The sequence below is a fragment of the Corticium candelabrum genome, chromosome 1 (assembly GCF_963422355.1).
Source record: "Corticium candelabrum chromosome 1, ooCorCand1.1, whole genome shotgun sequence".
NCBI lineage: Eukaryota > Metazoa > Porifera > Homoscleromorpha > Homosclerophorida > Plakinidae > Corticium > Corticium candelabrum.
In genome coordinates, this window is record NC_085085.1 from 6504280 (window position 1) to 6521987 (window position 17708).

The 17708-nt window shown below is 39.4% G+C and overlaps 3 protein-coding genes and 2 long non-coding RNA genes across 5 annotated transcripts; all 5 read right to left on the reverse strand.

Moving 5' to 3' along the window:
* Nucleotides 1-249: 249 nt before the first annotated feature.
* LOC134187735 (CUB and sushi domain-containing protein 3-like) lies at nucleotides 250-3862 on the reverse strand (the record flags this gene model as incomplete). The annotated part of the gene is made up of 13 exons (XM_062655919.1): nucleotides 3779-3862; nucleotides 3497-3692; nucleotides 3269-3442; nucleotides 3030-3203; nucleotides 2765-2944; nucleotides 2476-2709; nucleotides 1594-2418; nucleotides 1340-1534; nucleotides 1100-1273; nucleotides 861-1034; nucleotides 631-807; nucleotides 394-567; nucleotides 250-335 (listed from the first exon to the last, which is right to left on the reverse strand). Coding segments are annotated over exons 1-13 (2847 nt in total), but the record flags the coding sequence as incomplete, so codon positions are not given.
* A 1131-nt stretch (nucleotides 3863-4993) lies between these two features.
* LOC134187824 (laminin subunit beta-2-like) lies at nucleotides 4994-5569 on the reverse strand. Its single transcript, XM_062656024.1, has 4 exons — nucleotides 5528-5569; nucleotides 5268-5457; nucleotides 5058-5208; nucleotides 4994-5000 (listed from the first exon to the last, which is right to left on the reverse strand). Exons 2-4 carry the CDS (start codon nucleotides 5446-5448, stop codon nucleotides 4994-4996), a joined length of 339 nt encoding a protein of 112 aa, XP_062512008.1. The 5' UTR covers nucleotides 5449-5457; nucleotides 5528-5569.
* Nucleotides 5570-5683: 114 nt separating this feature from the next.
* LOC134179055 (uncharacterized) lies at nucleotides 5684-6059 on the reverse strand. The gene is made up of 3 exons (XR_009969769.1): nucleotides 6027-6059; nucleotides 5819-5968; nucleotides 5684-5752 (listed from the first exon to the last, which is right to left on the reverse strand). It is a non-coding gene; the product is annotated as an uncharacterized LOC134179055 (long non-coding RNA).
* A 4-nt stretch (nucleotides 6060-6063) lies between these two features.
* On the reverse strand, nucleotides 6064-9148 carry LOC134187919 (usherin-like). The gene is made up of 9 exons (XM_062656128.1): nucleotides 9097-9148; nucleotides 8832-9041; nucleotides 8574-8763; nucleotides 7847-7996; nucleotides 7605-7754; nucleotides 7388-7549; nucleotides 7231-7334; nucleotides 6139-6242; nucleotides 6064-6088 (listed from the first exon to the last, which is right to left on the reverse strand). The coding sequence occupies exons 3-9, from the start codon at nucleotides 8752-8754 to the stop codon at nucleotides 6064-6066; spliced, it is 876 nt and encodes a 291-aa protein (XP_062512112.1). The 5' UTR covers nucleotides 8755-8763; nucleotides 8832-9041; nucleotides 9097-9148.
* A 343-nt stretch (nucleotides 9149-9491) lies between these two features.
* LOC134189579 (uncharacterized) lies at nucleotides 9492-9829 on the reverse strand. Its single transcript, XR_009971511.1, has 3 exons — nucleotides 9765-9829; nucleotides 9591-9703; nucleotides 9492-9523 (listed from the first exon to the last, which is right to left on the reverse strand). It is a non-coding gene; the product is annotated as an uncharacterized LOC134189579 (long non-coding RNA).
* Between the last annotated feature and the right edge of the window lie 7879 nt (nucleotides 9830-17708).

Consider the following 17708-nt stretch of genomic DNA (forward strand, 5'->3'; position numbering starts at 1 on the left):
CGACTTTTACAAACAAATTCTTCCACAACACCACAGCTTGTTTCATTCCTAATCTTTATGCCATTTTCTGGAATTGGCAAGCTTGGACAATGAATCACTAATACATAATGAGATGAATTTCAGATGGCAATGATTACGTGTTACTTAATGATAGCACTAACATTCACATGTGGGTTGGTCTGCGCTCCACTGGCCATTATCACGACAAGTAAGATTGCTATGTCCTTTCAACTCAAAGCAATGGTTACAGCCAAATAGAACTTGAGAAAAAACAACTGTCTCGTCGCCCAGCTTAAAGCCATCACTTGGAGATGATAGTTCTTCACAGTAAACCACTATAACAATGACAACTATATCCATGGTAACACGAAAAACTCCAACAATGCTACTAACAGTCACAAGTTGGCTGTTGTCCACTCCATGTTCTGTTTTCCAAGCATGTTCGAATACTGGAGCCACTCAGTCTATACCTTGTATCACATTTAAACTCAACACGTGCTGAGCAAATTGTTTCATTTCCCATTCTTTCTCCGTTCTGAGGTTCTTCTAGTGCAGAGCAATAAATTACTAAATAAACAACAAAAGTAAGGAGCTTCAAAACAACAGCTGTGTGCTAGTCTTTCTACTCACTATTACAATAAGGTTCTGTACCACTCCAAGTCTTATTAGCCTGGCATGTTCTTGTTGTTGGTCCTTCCAGTTCATAACACGGGTTACAGTCAAACCTTATTTCAAAGCCTAATGTAGTGTTTGTAGTTCCAATCTTCTTGCCATTTCTAATGTCATCAAGATTGCCACAATCCACAGCTGAAAGATACATGTTACAGAAAATTCAGTAGCGAGCATTGTATCAAACCTACCGTTACACTGTACACTAGGTGAGCTCCACAATCCATTTGCCTGACATTCAGATATTGAGGAACCAGAAATTTCATATCCCTCGTCACAAACAAACGTAAGAACATTAGGAAACACCGTTTTATTTCCTCTTATTCGACCATTCTGCAGTTCAGGAAATTTGCCACAATCTTTTGCTGTAATACAATAACGGTAGTTACATTCACATTATATACTCACAACAGAATGACAAACAACATACGATGGCATATGGTTTCATGTCCACTCCATATGCCATTGGCTTGGCATGTACGATTAGATGATCCATTCAAAAAATAACCCAAATCACAAGAGAAAATGACTGTGGAATCATAAATTCGAATTTCGCCATATCTTTTGCCATTAAAAGGGTTAGAAAGTTCTTCACATTCTACCACTACACAATAGATATAATCACAATTACTCGTGCCACAATTATTATGAAAGACGACAAGCCACTCACGTTTGCATGTAGGTTGAGAACCACTCCATGAACCGTTTTCCAAACACACTCTCTCCGAAATTCCTGATAACTCATATCCCACATTACACATAAATGATGTAATGGCAGGTCGGTGCACACCTCCTAGCACAGACACCACAGAAGGTTGAATTACACTACCATTATTTGGACTTGGAAGAGAGCCACAACTAGCAACTATACAACAAAACAATAAACCATAAGTGAGCATTTCACATTGTTTTTGTTGTTCTCACATAAAATTTCAAGTTTGGTGCAATTCAACTGTAAGCTTCTGCTATTCAACCATCTTCCTTCATCACATTGACTATGATTCAGACTCGTTACAAAAATAGGTCCACTGCTGACACCAAATTGCTTATTTTCAACTTGGACAACACTCAAACTATCTCTTTTCTGCTCCATGCAAGCAACTCCAGCAGCATCAGTTCCTCTAACACTGAAATAAGTGTAGTCTACACCAGACAAAGAAATGACACTGTTAGTTAACGGAGTCGGTGAGCTCCCGTGTGATGAAGTTCTACTGACAACTAATGATGTACAGCTAGTCTCGGTCCATTCAACAGCTGCGGCCCACCAGCCAAACTGAGTAATTTCCAACATCAATGTTTGTTTCATGACAACAGCTTTGCCTGAATTTTGCCATATTCCAGAACTCTCGTTGTAAAACCAGACAGAAAGCTGATCACTAAATTGATCAACCACAAATGGAACGTACAACCACACTGAGCTCAACAAATTGATGCTTAGTGAAGTAAGAGTAGTTCCAGCAGTCACATGAACTGCCACATAAGCATCCAGGTTCACCCGAGACGACTGATTCTTGTCAGTAACACCAATCAAGTGTGGTACACCATGCACAGAAGCTGTGAGGTTGACAGAAGTGATTGTAAAATTCAGCTGACTTCCAACATCTACATCCAAAGAACCAACGGGAACATAGAGTCTTATGAAACGGAAACCAAAATCAGGAAATGTGACATTGATGTCAGAACTAGACACGACACTAATAGATACAGTGTCTGCCTGCCGTTGTTGCATATAAATTGGTAAATTGTTCACTGTCAATTAAAAAAATTAGTACACACAACAAAATTCAGCAAATGTTAAGATCTGACCAGATAGATGATGAGTATAATATGAAGCACTACTGGGCAGATATCCATCCGCTTCTACACTAATAAGCAAGTATGTATTAGGTGGAACAACGATCAGCATAGTATTTTCTGTAGCACTGATGCGTTGATACAAAGTAACAGCCTCACTGTCTACAACTCGAATAGTCACCACCGCTGGCATGACAGGCATATAGCTCCATGCCTCTAACAACTCTATACTTAATTCGGAGACATCTAAAGATAAACACTTAATATAGATGTAATAAGAAGACCGCATATGTAAAGATACGTTGGCACAATGGTGCAATCCCACGCCATTGTCCTGATGTAACACAATCACGATATGCTGTCCCCAGCAACCCAAATCCATTTTCACAATCATACCAAACAGTAGATCCACAACGATAACTATCAGTTAGATGTAATATTGATCCATTATTGGGTGCTTCAAGAGCAGGACAATGAACATCTAAGAAGCAACAAAACAAATGTTGTAATCTAATTAAACATGTATGTACAACACTATCAGTACACTGTACATTAATTAAACTAACATGTGCAATTGGGTTCCTCTCCACTCCATGTTCTATTAGGCAAGCAAGACAGTTGGTTGTGTCCTTGAACCTCATGACATTCATTACAGCGAAATCCAACTACAGCACCACACACTGTGTCATTTGAGTCCTTTTTGCCATTAATAGGTATTTTAAGAGCTGGACATGATTTCACTGTAAAGCAAATCACACAGGGCACAATTAACTGTTATTCCCAACAATGACACAGGCAAACTAACGTGTGCAGTTAGGTTCTTTACTGCTCCATGTATTGTCAACAAGACAAGTTAGCACGCGGTGTCCCTCCAGCTCATAACACTCATCACAGCTAAATTCTACAGAACTGCCACATGATGTGTCACTTGAGTTTTTGCTTCCATTAGCAGGTGCCACAAGTGCAGGACAAAACTTCACTATAAAGGCACCTTGTTGCTACCACACTAAGATATTCAAGCCAACAGACTAACGAGAGCAATTTGGTGTTTCACTGCTCCATGTTTGATTCGGCAAACAAGACAACTGATTGTATCCGACCAAGTCATAACATTCACGACAACTAAACATTACAGTAGTACCACACGAGGTGTCGCTAGAGTCCTTTTGTCCATTAGATGGAGTAACAAGCTCAGTGCAAGATTTCACTATCAAAGCAATAACACACACCTTATAATACCACAAGTATAATACAAATTTTACTAAATCTATAAATCAAACTCAAACATGTTAATGTATTACTACAACAGCCATACCTTTGCAAGTTGGTGCTTCACCCGTCCAACTTTGATTTGGCAAACAAGAAAGCTCACGCTGTCCCTCCAATTCATAGCATTCATTGCAATGAAATCCTACAGCAGTACCACTAGCAGTGTTAGTTGTATTCTGCATAGTATTGTTTGGAGTTAGCAAAACTGGACAAAACACCTCTAAAAGCCAAGATTCCCAATAAACAATTCATCAGCAATTGCATAATATCTCAAGCAAACAATACACGTGTCATATGACTTAAAGGAGCACTTCACCAATTGACGCGCAGCAGTAGACGTTAATATACCTTAAGACCTTGGGCTGCGGACCAAACGCTTGCTGTGTTGTGCGGCGCATTGTTTTGGTCTTGCTTTCCAAGGCCAACTATGAGAGCACACAAGAGACGGGTCTAGATGCTTCAGGCGACTCTAACAGTGAAAGAGAACAAGTTACAGTTCATAAGCGACTCAGTCGTTCGTATGTTGTAGACTCCACATGATCGTCTTGAGCGACTTGCAATCGCTCGGTCTTTCGCACATTCCTCCGTGTTTCTTTCTACAAAGGGAGGCCATACTGCAGTTCAAAAGAGCTTGAGTGATGTGAAAAACACACGGAAACGTGTGTCACTGCACATAATCACGTGACACAAAGTGCCTTTATTCTACAGCCAAACCATCGCGTATGTGTGCTTTTCGCCGTCGATTGAAAGTGAGTCAGTGATGCAAAAGCACATTTTACTTTCGCCTACGCAAATATCAAAGGTTACACGAAGCGGTAAAACAAAACCTACACATAATGGACGTTATTTGAAGACAACGCCTCGTACAATTTTGTTTTTTTTGCGCTATCATAATGCTCAGCTATCAAGTTTGCTCTGAGATAGCACCAAACTTCCCAACTTGAAAAAAGACCAGAAGTGATTAGCTAATGTGCGCGAGTCAATCGGTGAAGTGCTCCTTTAAGCATGGACACACACACACACACACACACACAAACACACAAACAAACAAACAATCAAATGCATACAAGCACTCGTATGCACTTGCGTGTTTCAATCAAGTCTAATGCAACATGTACCTTCACAGACGTCAGGGTTACTGCTGCTGAAATTATAAAATGATGGCTTGCAACTATCACATCTCTGACCACCGGCATTCCCTTTGCAGTCACAGTATCCAGTCTCATTGCACAGAGTTGACAGGGAACCAACAGGATCACAATTACAAGCTACACAACAGATCCAAATAACATAGAGATCTCACCACAATCTATACGTATATTCACTTTATACCTTCACAACCAGCAGCGCTAAATCCAAAAAATGTGTAATTACAAGTAGTGCATTTTTGAGTAACAACATTGGGAGCACAAGCGCACTGGCCACCCAATTTCTCGCATAGTTGACTAGAACTTGTTTCCACATTACAACTACAGTCTACAACACAATAATCGTTAATTCACAACTACAACACCATACAGAACGTTTCTTCGCACTCAGTGCTCCATTGAAAAGAGCAGCATTGATGAGAATAGTGTGACTTCTGCAAGCCTTACTAAGAGAAGTTGAAGATGCTTGTGGTACAGATTCCCTCACATTGTAGCAAGTCAAAAGGAAAAATAATCGATCGCCAAAAGACAATGCCATAAACTCAGGTAGATCAGTGGATACTGGCATAAGTAGAACCTGGAACAAAGTATCATCAGCCACAACTATGCTATGTTTCATCCAAATCTTGTGTTTAGATAAACCAGACCGAGTCAACAAAAAATCCATCAGCGGAATTTCCAGCTCTAGCATCAAGGATGTAAGTGAAGTTAACAATAAGTTCAGAGCCAGCAATCTGCTGTCCGATTAACAGTCTAATGTGAGGATTAGCAAATCCAGGTGCAGATGGTAGACGACCATAATCGGTAATTACACTTGTCTCATCACCTGACCTCACTGCTGTCAACTGGACACTATCAAATGAACTTAATGCCTAAAAACCATGTAATAATCAACTTACCCTACCCTGACAATTAACTCAATATGAATAACTTATCACCTCGTAACGAACAATCAGCCTATATTGAATAGATCTCTGAGGCACAATTACTCGAAATGTAATGCGATTACCATCGCCACTCATTCTAACTCCACCAGTCCCAGTAAACTTGGTAAGATCACTGACTCGTCTCTCAACCATAGCTCCTCCCTGTAACAACAAGCACATCCAAATTAACTACTAACATAACAGACAATCGGTAACTTACGCTGAGACTAGCAAACTCTGCTTCATATATGACACCCTCAGAGTAAGGCAACCAATAGAAATCTTCAATGACGTCACAAATACGACCAATTAAACCAGATTTACAAGGACACTGTCCTGATACATTGTTGCACAACAGTGAAACTGCAGTGGATAATGAACAGCCACAAGGATGACATCCATTACCATCATCAGAAACCACCATAAAGAATCCATCCTATTGTATCAATAAGACGTACTTACAAAAAACAAAACTGACATAAAAAGTCATAAAAGTTTCACTCTACAAGCCATGCATTTCTCTATCCCTTATCATCATCTGTTGGCTTAAACAGAATTTCATGTAATGTCTGTTTGTCTAGCTTTGTTCTAAATCTCTGGCAGTTAACATTATTTCAATTAATCAACACCGAATCAACATAAATATATATTAGCAATAAGATAACAATCGCCCGTACTGTGCAAACAGATGCACAAGTCGGCACCTCAATGAATAAATTTGTAGCTGCCCCTTATTAGCATAATAAACTCTTATTGGTACATACTATGCACCAAAAATTATTAATTTTTACAACTACATAGAATGTGTATCTTGTGTACAATAGTCAGATTGCTATGATATGAATAAATTATACAACAATTGCTGCAAGTGTAAGTTAATCCATACAATGGCTACGCACACACCAGTAGCAGCATGAAGAATAATTAAAAGTTACTGTATTTCTTCGATTAAACGCCGCCCTCAATTAAATGCCACAGATGAGGGTATAGGTAAAAGATAAACGCCGTCCTCAAATAAATGTCGCCTTTCACTAAATTCCAATAGATCTAGAAGGACCTATTGCTCGAAGTTTGAAGTAAAAATCGTACAACTTCTTCAGAGGCATACGTCACGCAATCGTTTCTTTAGAATATCCGGATACTGTTTCAGCACATGACGTACTAAGTGTGATAGCATACCAGTACCCTATAGATGTTCTTCTCTTGAAAAGATGTCAGACCTACAGCGTGTACACTTACATACTCCTAGAGCACAAACAGAAAGCCTTTAACAAACACTGCCCTTGTTTAACGACACAGTTGGAACCCGAGCTAAAATAAATGCTGCAGTGTTTAAGCAAAAAAAATACGATATCGTCGGAAAGTTCACTGCCTTTAGATAAACTTGGCAACATGTTCAACTGTACCTATATAAGCAATTTTACCTCACATGCATCACACTTCAATCCAATTGCATTGTTCTTGCATGAACACTGACCCACATCATCACAAGACATATTGACAGATCCGATGGAATGGCAATCGCAAGCTACATTTGTAACTATCAATACACAGTTAGTATTCAACAAATTATATGATAACCTTCACAGCCTTCAGAATTGTTTAACTGCAAACTGAAGTACTTTGTCTTGCAAGTTGCACATTTTAAACCCTCTACATTTTCTTTACACACACACTGTCCTGTTGTAGCATTGCATTTCCCACTGGCTAACAGATTAGAGCCAGTAACATTGCACAAACAAGCTACAAAAATTCATATAAACATTTGTTAAATGACCCCATCATAAAGCAAGGTTACCTTCACAGACATCGGGATTCTCAATACTAAAGTTGAAAAAAGATGATTTGCACATATCACATTTCTGCCCTTCTGCATTGCCAGTGCAGTCACAATAACCAGTTTCATTGCATTGAATTGACTTTGACCCAATGACATCACAACTACAAGCTAATAAAAACGCAATTACTGTAATAATCCATTAGTTTATACAGCCCCAAACCAATACAAACAGACAAAGTTAAGTTAACCCCTTTTTATACCTTCACAGCCATCATTGTCAAATCCAAAGTACATGCGTTCACACATTGAACATGTCTGAGTGATGACATTAGGAACACACGAACACTGACCACCAAGTTTCTCACACGTTCTGCTATAATTCACTGTTCCCACTCCATTACAGTCACAATCTACAAATAGAAGAACAAACACACTGGTTTACAAAGTGCAAGCTATCTATAGTAATATAATAGCAACCACTAGACATACCCATACAAATACAAGTCAAGGAACAAAATCATTTATAAAATTAATAAAATCAATCTTTACATAACCACACCATAACAAAATTATTAATAGTTGCACCAAAATAGTTATCAGCAGAGTAAGGTAGTTGATAGAGAATAAAATAGTACCTGCATACAGGTTGCAGCAGTTATAATATATATAGTACATACAATGTATGAATCCACAAACACCTCAACACTGTAGACTTGCACAAAAAGCCCAGGCAAAGTGGCAAATGCCATAGTCACAAAATACAGCAGTTACATAACAAAACCTAAAACTGGCAGTTAACAAAATGCCAAATCTGACATTGCACAAAAAGGTACACAAATGCTATCAGCCTAAGTTGTCAGAGAAATTTCTACTTGAAACCTTAGGCAGTAGACCAACAAGCAGACAACACAACTACTACAACCTCAACCCATAACAAATCTTGTGCAATTAATTAAAAGAATACATGTGCATGCATAATCCAATTACCGAGTGATCCATTAAAGAGGGCAGCATTGACAAGAATTGTCTGTTTTCTACATTGCTCATCAATTGCAAAACTAAATGATGTTAACACGCTTCTCCTAACGTGGTAGCAAGTGTCCAGAAAAACAGTTTGGTCCATAGGCTCTAATGCTTGAAATTCTAGAAGGTCCTGCACTTCTGGCATCAACAAAACCTATGACAACAGAACAATCAACAGTCACATTCTGTCTGCACAAACTGCTCACTATAAAATTAACAAACCGAGTCAACAAAGACTGCTTCACTAGGAAAGTAATGAGTGTACGCAATGATGTTCACATCTAACTCAGATCTGGCAACCTGTATCTCCAGTGGTACAACCAACACATTCTCCTCTGGAACCAAATGATAGGAAAGTGATAACGCCGCACCTCGACCATCAACAAATTGATGAACAAAAATCTGTACGTCAGCCAAACCATAATAGGAAGCCTGAAGACATCCTAGAACTGTTAAAGTGACAACATCAATTGTCTGAACTGCTCACCTCATACCGAATTACAAGATCATATCGAATAGTTCTCTGTGGTACAGCTACCTTAAATGTGACTTCACTACCATTTATCAACCTTACTCCACCTATTCCAGTAAAGTTGCCGGGATCACTAGTTCGTTTCTCAACCACTGCTCCTGCCTACAATTTACAAAAATGTTATCTCAAAATCACTCATAGTAAACTGAACTATAGGTACTTAACGTACACCCAGACTAGCAAATTCTGCTTCATAAATGAGACCCTCCAAAAATGGCAACCAGTGAAAATCTTCAATGATGTCACAAGTACGTCCAGTTAGACCAGATTTACAATGACATTGGCCTGAAGACTTATCACACGTCAGTGAAAATGAAGACGACAGTGAACAACCACATGGACGACATTTGCCAGCATCAGAAGACATTATATACAATCCATCCTATTATAATTTACATGCGTCTTGATCAGAAGATACTAAATGTAAGAAGCTAATCATCACTTCTTACCTCACAAACAGAACACTTCAGACCAGTCACACCTTCCTTGCAAACACACTGACCGGTATCATCACATGCCCCCTTTGACAACGCTGTGGATCCATTGGAATTGCAATTGCAAGCTACACGAGTTACAAACAACTTGTACATGCAACTAATAACCCTCAATCCACACGCACACACCTTCACAGCCGGTAGGATTGGATGCTTGCAGATTGAAAAATGATGTCTTACAACTTGTACATTTCACACCCTCTACGTTCTCTTTACACATGCACTGTCCTGTTGCACCATTGCAACTCCCCTCAACTGATGGATCAGAGCCAGATTCATTGCACAAACAAGCTAAACAATGTATGTAAGCATCACTGACATTACTTCATGAACTTAATCCAAGCTACCTTGACAGACATCAGGGTTCTCCACATTAAACTTAAAATATGATGGTTTACATACATCACATCTTTGTCCAGCTGCATTGCCCTTGCAGTCACAGTATCCAGACTCATTGCATTGAACTGACTTGGATCCAATCACATCACACACGCAAGCTAATCATAAATAATTACGGTTGTTAGATAACAGTGCAATACCACATCACAACATAACAGAATTGATTTAAAACTAAGTCCTTCATACCTTCACAACCATCACTATCAAATCCAAAATATGTGTAATCGCACACTGAACATGTTCGAATGATGATATTAGGTGCACATAAACACTGTCCACCAATCTTTTGACAGTCTTTGCTATCATTTACTGTCCCTGTTACGTTACAGTCACAATCTACAATAAAAAACACACACAAACTGTTTACAAACTGTGAGCAGTATACAGTGACATAAGACCAACTACTACAAACATCTACAGTTCTGACAGATTCTGACATGTCTATACTGTAATAAATTTAATACCTGCAATAGAAACAAGTGTTATGGTTATTAGCAAAACATACTACAACAAACCTGCACGAGTTCGTACATTTTGAGAAAGAAATTAATCAACTACTAACTTACACAAAGTTGTTAGATGTAAAATCTTCTGGTGGGATTTTTATTCAAAGTACAGTAATGGTAAACAAATAACACACAGAATTTCACAGTCCCACTCAACAAAATTTATGCAATTACAGTCATTACATACTGCAATCCCCTTACCAAGCGTTCCATTAAAGAGAGCAGCATTGATGAGAATTGTCTGCTTTCTACATTGTTCGTCAATTTCATAGTTAAATGCCCTTGACACACTCATTCTCACGTTGTAGCAAGTATCAAGAAACACGCTCTGGTTATAAGCATCTAATGCTTGAAATTCCGGTAGGTCCTCTTCTTCTGGCATCAGCAAGACCTACGGCGACACAAAAACCACATCATCACGTTCCAGCCGCTAAAAACACTGCTGTTAAACTAACAAACCGAGTCAATAAATGTTGTTCCGCCAAGTAAGGAAGTGTTCGCAATGATGTTCACATGTAACTCAGATCCAGCAAGCTGAGATCCCAATGGTACAGCTAACAAATTGGCTTCCAACGTATAATACCCCGATGCCTCAGTTTCACTGTCCTCGGGTCCCAACTTATAATACTTTGATACCACACTTTGACCATCCTCAGATCGGTGAACAGAAATTTTTATATCATTCCACACATGGGAAGTCTAGAGACGTGCTACGATTGTTACAGTGACAACACCAAACTCTTGCACTACTCACCTCATAACGAACTAACAGATCATATCGAATAGTTCTCTGTGGTACAGCTACCTTAAATGTGACTTGACTATCATTCATCAACCTTACTCCACCTATTCCAGTAAAGTTGCTAGGATCACTAATTCGTTTCTCGACTGCTGCTCCTCTCTACAATTTGCACAACCAACCATATAATCATTCATAATTAACTAAAAATGTGCAATTAACTTACGCTAAAATTAGCAAATTCTGCTTCATAAATGAAACCCTCCAAGAATGGCAGCCAGTGAAAATCTTCGATGATGTCACAAGTACGTCCAGTCAGACCAGATTTACAAACACACTGGCCTGAAGACTTATCACATGTCAGTGAAACTGAAGATGACAGTGAACATCCACATGGATGACAACTGCCAGTATCATTAGAAGACATCAGAAAAGACCCATCCTAATTTAATATACACATGTCTTGATCATAAAACACTAATGCAAAAAGCTATTAATGGCCGGGTCAACAAATTTGATTATCATCCTTTTTAATTGGGAAATAAATTGATTTTATTTGTAATTTTTATGTAGTATGTACTACTAGCTGAGTAGCCCATTCTTTACCCGGGCTGATTAGACTATTGATTGTTAGTTAATATCCCATTGAAAAGACATAAAAATGTAACCAAGTGTCCCATTCTGAAAACATTTAGGTTGACAAATGCAATAAGAACTTGGAGAGAAACACAAGCGTTAGACTCGCTTCAATCAGGAAGAAATCTTTGGTTGCTGAGAAGGGTTGCAAAGGACAACGACATGAACAATCGATCTACACAGGACTGGTGTGGGCGTGCATTCGAATGAACTGGAAGATGTTAGTTAATATTCTGTTGAAAACAAATGAAAAATGTAACAGAGTGTCCCGTTCCCAAGAAATTAGCAGCAAGTATTCCATTCAGAGTTAGATATCCAAGCAGCAGAAACTTGGAAGTCATACTGTATGACCGGTTATTTCTGCAGTCTTAAATTACTGCAAATTAAATTTCTGCATTCCACAGAAATTTCAGGTACACGTGTACACAGATGCATTGTACATGTGTTGGAACAGTGAGTTCCTGAGACTCCGAGGATAAGCTTAAATATCTGCAAATTTTTTTGTGCGCTCTGTGATCTCTTTGCAGAATTTGCAGATATATCATGATCGCAGAAATAACCGGTTATATGGTATGAAGATATTTACTCACCCGGATAATCGGTTCCCATATACATGTATATGAGTAAGTCACGCCTTATCTAGGAGACATTTTGACAATGCCGTTTGACATCGTCAATTCGAAAACGTTGCTGCCTTTGTAGGAAACAGGTGTAGCAAACGTGGTAACTATTCAATCCGTGTGCACGAGCAAACAAAAGCAGTCATATTTTTTAAAGACACAGATCCAGTCAAAAATATCTTGGTCTTATTAATGTCAGAGGTAATACATGACATGCTCCGTACATACCATCTGAGGTCAGGAATAGGCAGTTTAAATTTGGTGAAGATCCACTGTGTCGTTTTAGAGAAATTCACACACGAGTGGAATAGGTTCAATCGGCAAGAAATCGCATCATCCCAAGTGAACACTGAAAAACGAAACCATCTTTGCTGTCGAGCTTGATCGAGCTGCCGTGCGTAAGTAAAATTTGGTGGCGCTGTGACTCACCACAATGGAGATACGAGGGTACATAGCGGGTGCATGCACACACACACACACATGCATGCATGCACGCATGCACACACACACACACACACACACACACACGCACACACGCATGCACGCATGCACACACACACACACACACACACACACACACACACACACACACACACACATTAGTGTGTGTGTGTGTGCATGTGAATTGTTAAAAACCTGTTGTGGACTTTACAACGAACGAAACTGTCTGACTTCATAATGCAGACCTCCAAGTATTGCCCAAGCAAACTTACAACCTCTCCAATAAGGTCTGTGGACTTACTCTTACCAGCTCCTTCTTAGTACTGCCCACTTGAATCGCCATGCAGAACGTCCGGAATTGATCCAGTAGGGACTCCCAAAATCGAACACACCACTGCTGTAGTCTGTTAAGATATCTACAACAGTGGCCTGCTCTGGAACGATACGCCCAAACAATGGCTTGAGGAACTGACACCTACATCAAATCTGAAGTATATGAGGCATGACTCGTTTGGCATGTGACCATGCTACTCCTTTGGCTACTGTGGCAGAATTTTGCTTTGAACATGCGAATAAAATTAAACTAAAAATTCATCAGACGGCCTCTGATTTTGAGACAAACGAGGATAATCAATGTATTTACTTGACCTGACCTAATGATTACTTCTTACCTCACAACCAGAACACTTCAGACCAGTTACACCTTCTTTGCAAACACACTGACCAGTAGCATCACATGCACCCTTTGACAATGCTGTGGATCCATTGGAATTGCAATAGCAAGCTACATAAGTTAGAACAAAACTTGTACACCCAACAAAGTCCAACTAATTCTCATTCCACGCGTACAAACCTTCACAGCCAGCAGGATTGGATAATTGCAGGTTGAAAAATGATGTCTTACAACTCGTACATTTTACACCCTCTACGTTTTCTTTACACATGCATTGTCCTGTTGTAGCATTGCAACTTCCCTCAGCCCATGGATCAGATCCAGATTCATTGCACAAACAAGCTAAACAACATGTGTAAACATCTCTGACATTACTTTATCATAAATTAAAGCCAAGCTACCTTGACAGACATCAGGGTTCTCCACATTAAAGTTAAAATATGATGGTTTACATGTATCACATCTTTGTCCTGCTGCATTGCCCTTGCAGTCACAGTACCCAGTCTCATTGCATTGAACCGACTTTGATCCAATCACATCACACACACAAGCTAACCATAAATAATTAAGGCTGTTAGACAACGTAATAGAATTAATGTAAAACATAAGTCCTTTGTACCTTCACAACGATCACCATCGAATCCAAAATATGTGTAATCACACACTGAACATGTTCGAGTGATAATATCAGATGCACATAAACACTGTCCACCAAGTGTTAAACATTCTTTGCTATCATTCACTGTTCCTGTTCCGTTACAGTCACAATCTAAAATAAAACACCACAAACTGAGTGACATAAGACAACTACTGTATGTAGCATCAGGGTTGCCACAAATTTTTCACCAACTATTAGTAGGCAAATACAAGTAACAGCGACACATCCACTTTCCAGTGTTGTTGGGACCACGCCCTTGTGTTTCTATTTTGGTGGCCAAAATCCTACAATGTTCGTCACCTAGTGTTCTTTCAAAACCGCCTTCAAAACAGTCTTAATTTTTCATGTGTTGTCTACTGCTCAGAAGTCATTTAATTATTTGAACTAACAATCGTAAGCTGTGCAATTCTTTGCGGACCTTGAACAAATGGTATGCTTCGGTACCAGTGATGAAAAAAGTATTGCATGTAGGCACTAGCTCATAAGCCACTGGTCAACAAAGGCAGCAAGAGAACCGTTTCATCGCTGTGAATGGCCACCAAATAAAAGAAGACTGATTTTGCCGAAGCAGACGGAGAAAAACTAGCTATAAGGAGTCACTATAAGTATACCAGCACCATAACCAGGAAGCTCTGCAAGCTGCACCAGGAAATGACCAAAATACGAAATGACCGTATGCAAATTGCACGTAATGCGAAATGACAGCAAGACCTCCTTACTCCAACACTGATAATCTGACACCCACACTGTCTGACAAAGGTACACGTGAAACCAATTTACATGGGTCACTGTGTATTTGTTACCAATAATCCAACAGTTGCGTCAGTCCAACAGAAATTAGCGACACAAACATGGTCAAAATAACAAGGTCTAACTGTAATGCAAATGATACAAATGCAAAATGGATGTAATGCAAACATCAAATGAATACCGAAACCAGTCACTGTGATGTTCGTGAGCCAGCTGGCACTTGTTCAAGAATATACCTATTCATAGGTCAAAAGAAAATTTCATAGCCAGTTTCTCCCTAAATATTCGTAGGCTACAAATCTATTCATAGGTGTGGAAACCCTGCATCACACATACAAGCTTAAATACTATAAAGGGTTGATATCGAAACCAGCTCATACAGAAGAACTAAACACAAATTCAACCTTACATACTAACGCTACCACGTTGGTGAAAAAACAGCTGTAAATTAGGACAGATTATAAAAATGCACATGCAGTACTTGTAACAACTTTAATGACTGCAATTGAAATCAGTGTTATTAAAAATATATCTAAAACAGACCTGCATGGGCTTGAACATTTCAAGAAAGAATTACTGAACTAATAACCACACCAGTTGTTAGATGCAAAATTTATGGTTAGACTAACATTTAAAGTACACAATGGTAAACAAACAACACATAAAAACATTAAACTATCAACTCAACCAACATACACAATTACAGTTATACTTAGAATAATGCACTTACCTAACGTTCCATTAAAGAGAGCAGCATTGATAAGGGTCGTCTGCTTTCTGCATTGATCGTCGATTGTATAATTAAATGCTGTTAACACACTCTTCCTCACGTCGTAGCAAGTATCAAGAAACACACTCTGGTTATGAGCATCCAATGCTTGAAATTCCGGCAGGTCCTCTTCTTCTGGCATCAGCAAGACCTACAGTCACACAACAACCACCTCATCACATTCCAGTTACTTAAACACTTTGCCATCAAACAAACAAACCGAGTCGATAAACGTTGTTCCGTCAGGTAAGGAAGTGTTGGCAACGATGTTCACATGTAACTCAGATCCAGCAAGCCGAATTCCCAATGGTATAACCAACAGATTGGGTTCCAACGTATAATACCCCGATGCCTCAGTTTCACCATCCTCCGGTCCCAACTTATAATACTCTGATACCACACTTTGACCATCCTCAGATCGATGAACAGAAATCCTTAGATCATTCCACACATGCGAAGTCTGGACACGTGCTACCATTGTTACAGTGACAACACAAAAAACTCTTGCACTACTCACCTCATAACGAACTAACAGATCATATCGAATTGTTCTCTGTGGTACAGCTACCTTAAATGTCACTTCACTACCATTCCTCAACCTTACTCCACCTATTCCAGTAAAGTTGCCGGGATCACTAGTTCGTTTCTCAACTGCTGCTCCACTCTGCAATTTACATCGCCAACCATACAATCATTCACAGTCAACTAACAATGTGCAATCAACTTACGCTAAGACTAGCAAATTCTGCTTCATAAATGAGACCCTCCAAAAACGGTAGCCAGTGAAAATCTTCAATGATGTCACAGATACGTCCAGTTAGACCAGATTTACAATGACATTGGCCTGAAGACTTATCACACGTCAGTGAAACCGAAGACGACAGCGAACAACCACATGGACGACAACTGCCAGCATCAGGAGACATCATATACAATCCATCCTATTATCATTTACACGCGTCTTGATCAGAAGATACTAAATGTAAGAAGCTAATCATCACTTCTTACCTCACAAACAGAACACTTCAGACCAGTCACACCCTCTTTGCAAACACACTGACCGGTATCATCACATGCCCCCTTTGACAACGCCGTGGATCCATCGGAATCGCAATTGCAAGCTACACGAGTTAGAAACAACTCGTACGTGCAACTAATAACACTCAATCCACACGCACACACCTTCACAGCCGGTAGGATTGGATGCTTGCAGATTGAAAAATGATGTCTTACAACTTGTACATTTCACACCCTCTACGTTCTCTTTGCACGTGCACTGTCCTGTTGTAGCATTGCAACTCTCCCCAGCGGATGGATCAGAGCCAGATTCATTGCACAAACAAGCTAGACCAATGCACGTCAACATCTCTGACTACAGTTTATCTTAAAGCCAAGCCAAGCTACCTTGGCAGGCATCAGGGTTCTCCACGTTAAAGTTGAAATGTGATGGTTTGCATACATCACATCTTTGTCCCGCTGCATTGCCCTTGCAGTCACAGTACCCACTCTCATTACATTGAACCGACTTTGATCCAATCGCATCACACACACAAGCTAATCATAAATAATTAAGGCTGTTAGATAGCACACAATACCGCATCACAACGTAATACAATTGATTTTTTAAACGCACGTCCTTCCTACCTTCGCAACCATCACCATCAAATCCAAAATATGTGTAATCACACGCTGAACACGTTCGAGTGATGATTTCAGATGCACATAAACACTGTCCACCAAGTGCTAAACATTCTTTGCTATCATTCACTGTTCCTGTTACGTTACAGTCACAATCTACAATAAAACACACAAACTGTTTTACAAACTGTGAGCGGTATACAGTGACATATACGACAACTACACTGTATGTAGCATAACACAT

Coding starts and splice junctions, on each gene's coding strand:
- LOC134187824 (XM_062656024.1), bottom strand. CDS start 5,448: ATGCCAGTATCCACTGATCTACCTGAGTTTATGGCATTGTCTTTTGGC. Junction 5,209..5,267: donor TCTTTTCAATGGAGCACTGA/GTGCGAAGAAAC, acceptor ATTGTGTTGTAG/ACTGTAGTTGTAATGTGGAA.
- LOC134187919 (XM_062656128.1), bottom strand. CDS start 8,754: ATGCCAGAAGTGCAGGACCTTCTAGAATTTCAAGCATTAGAGCCTATG. Junction 7,550..7,604: donor GAATCCCGATGTCTGTGAAG/GTAACCTTGCTT, acceptor GAATTTTTGTAG/CTTGTTTGTGCAATGTTACT. Junction 6,089..6,138: donor TGCAACAATGTATCAGGACA/GTGTCCTTGTAA, acceptor ACGTCATTGAAG/ATTTCTATTGGTTGCCTTAC.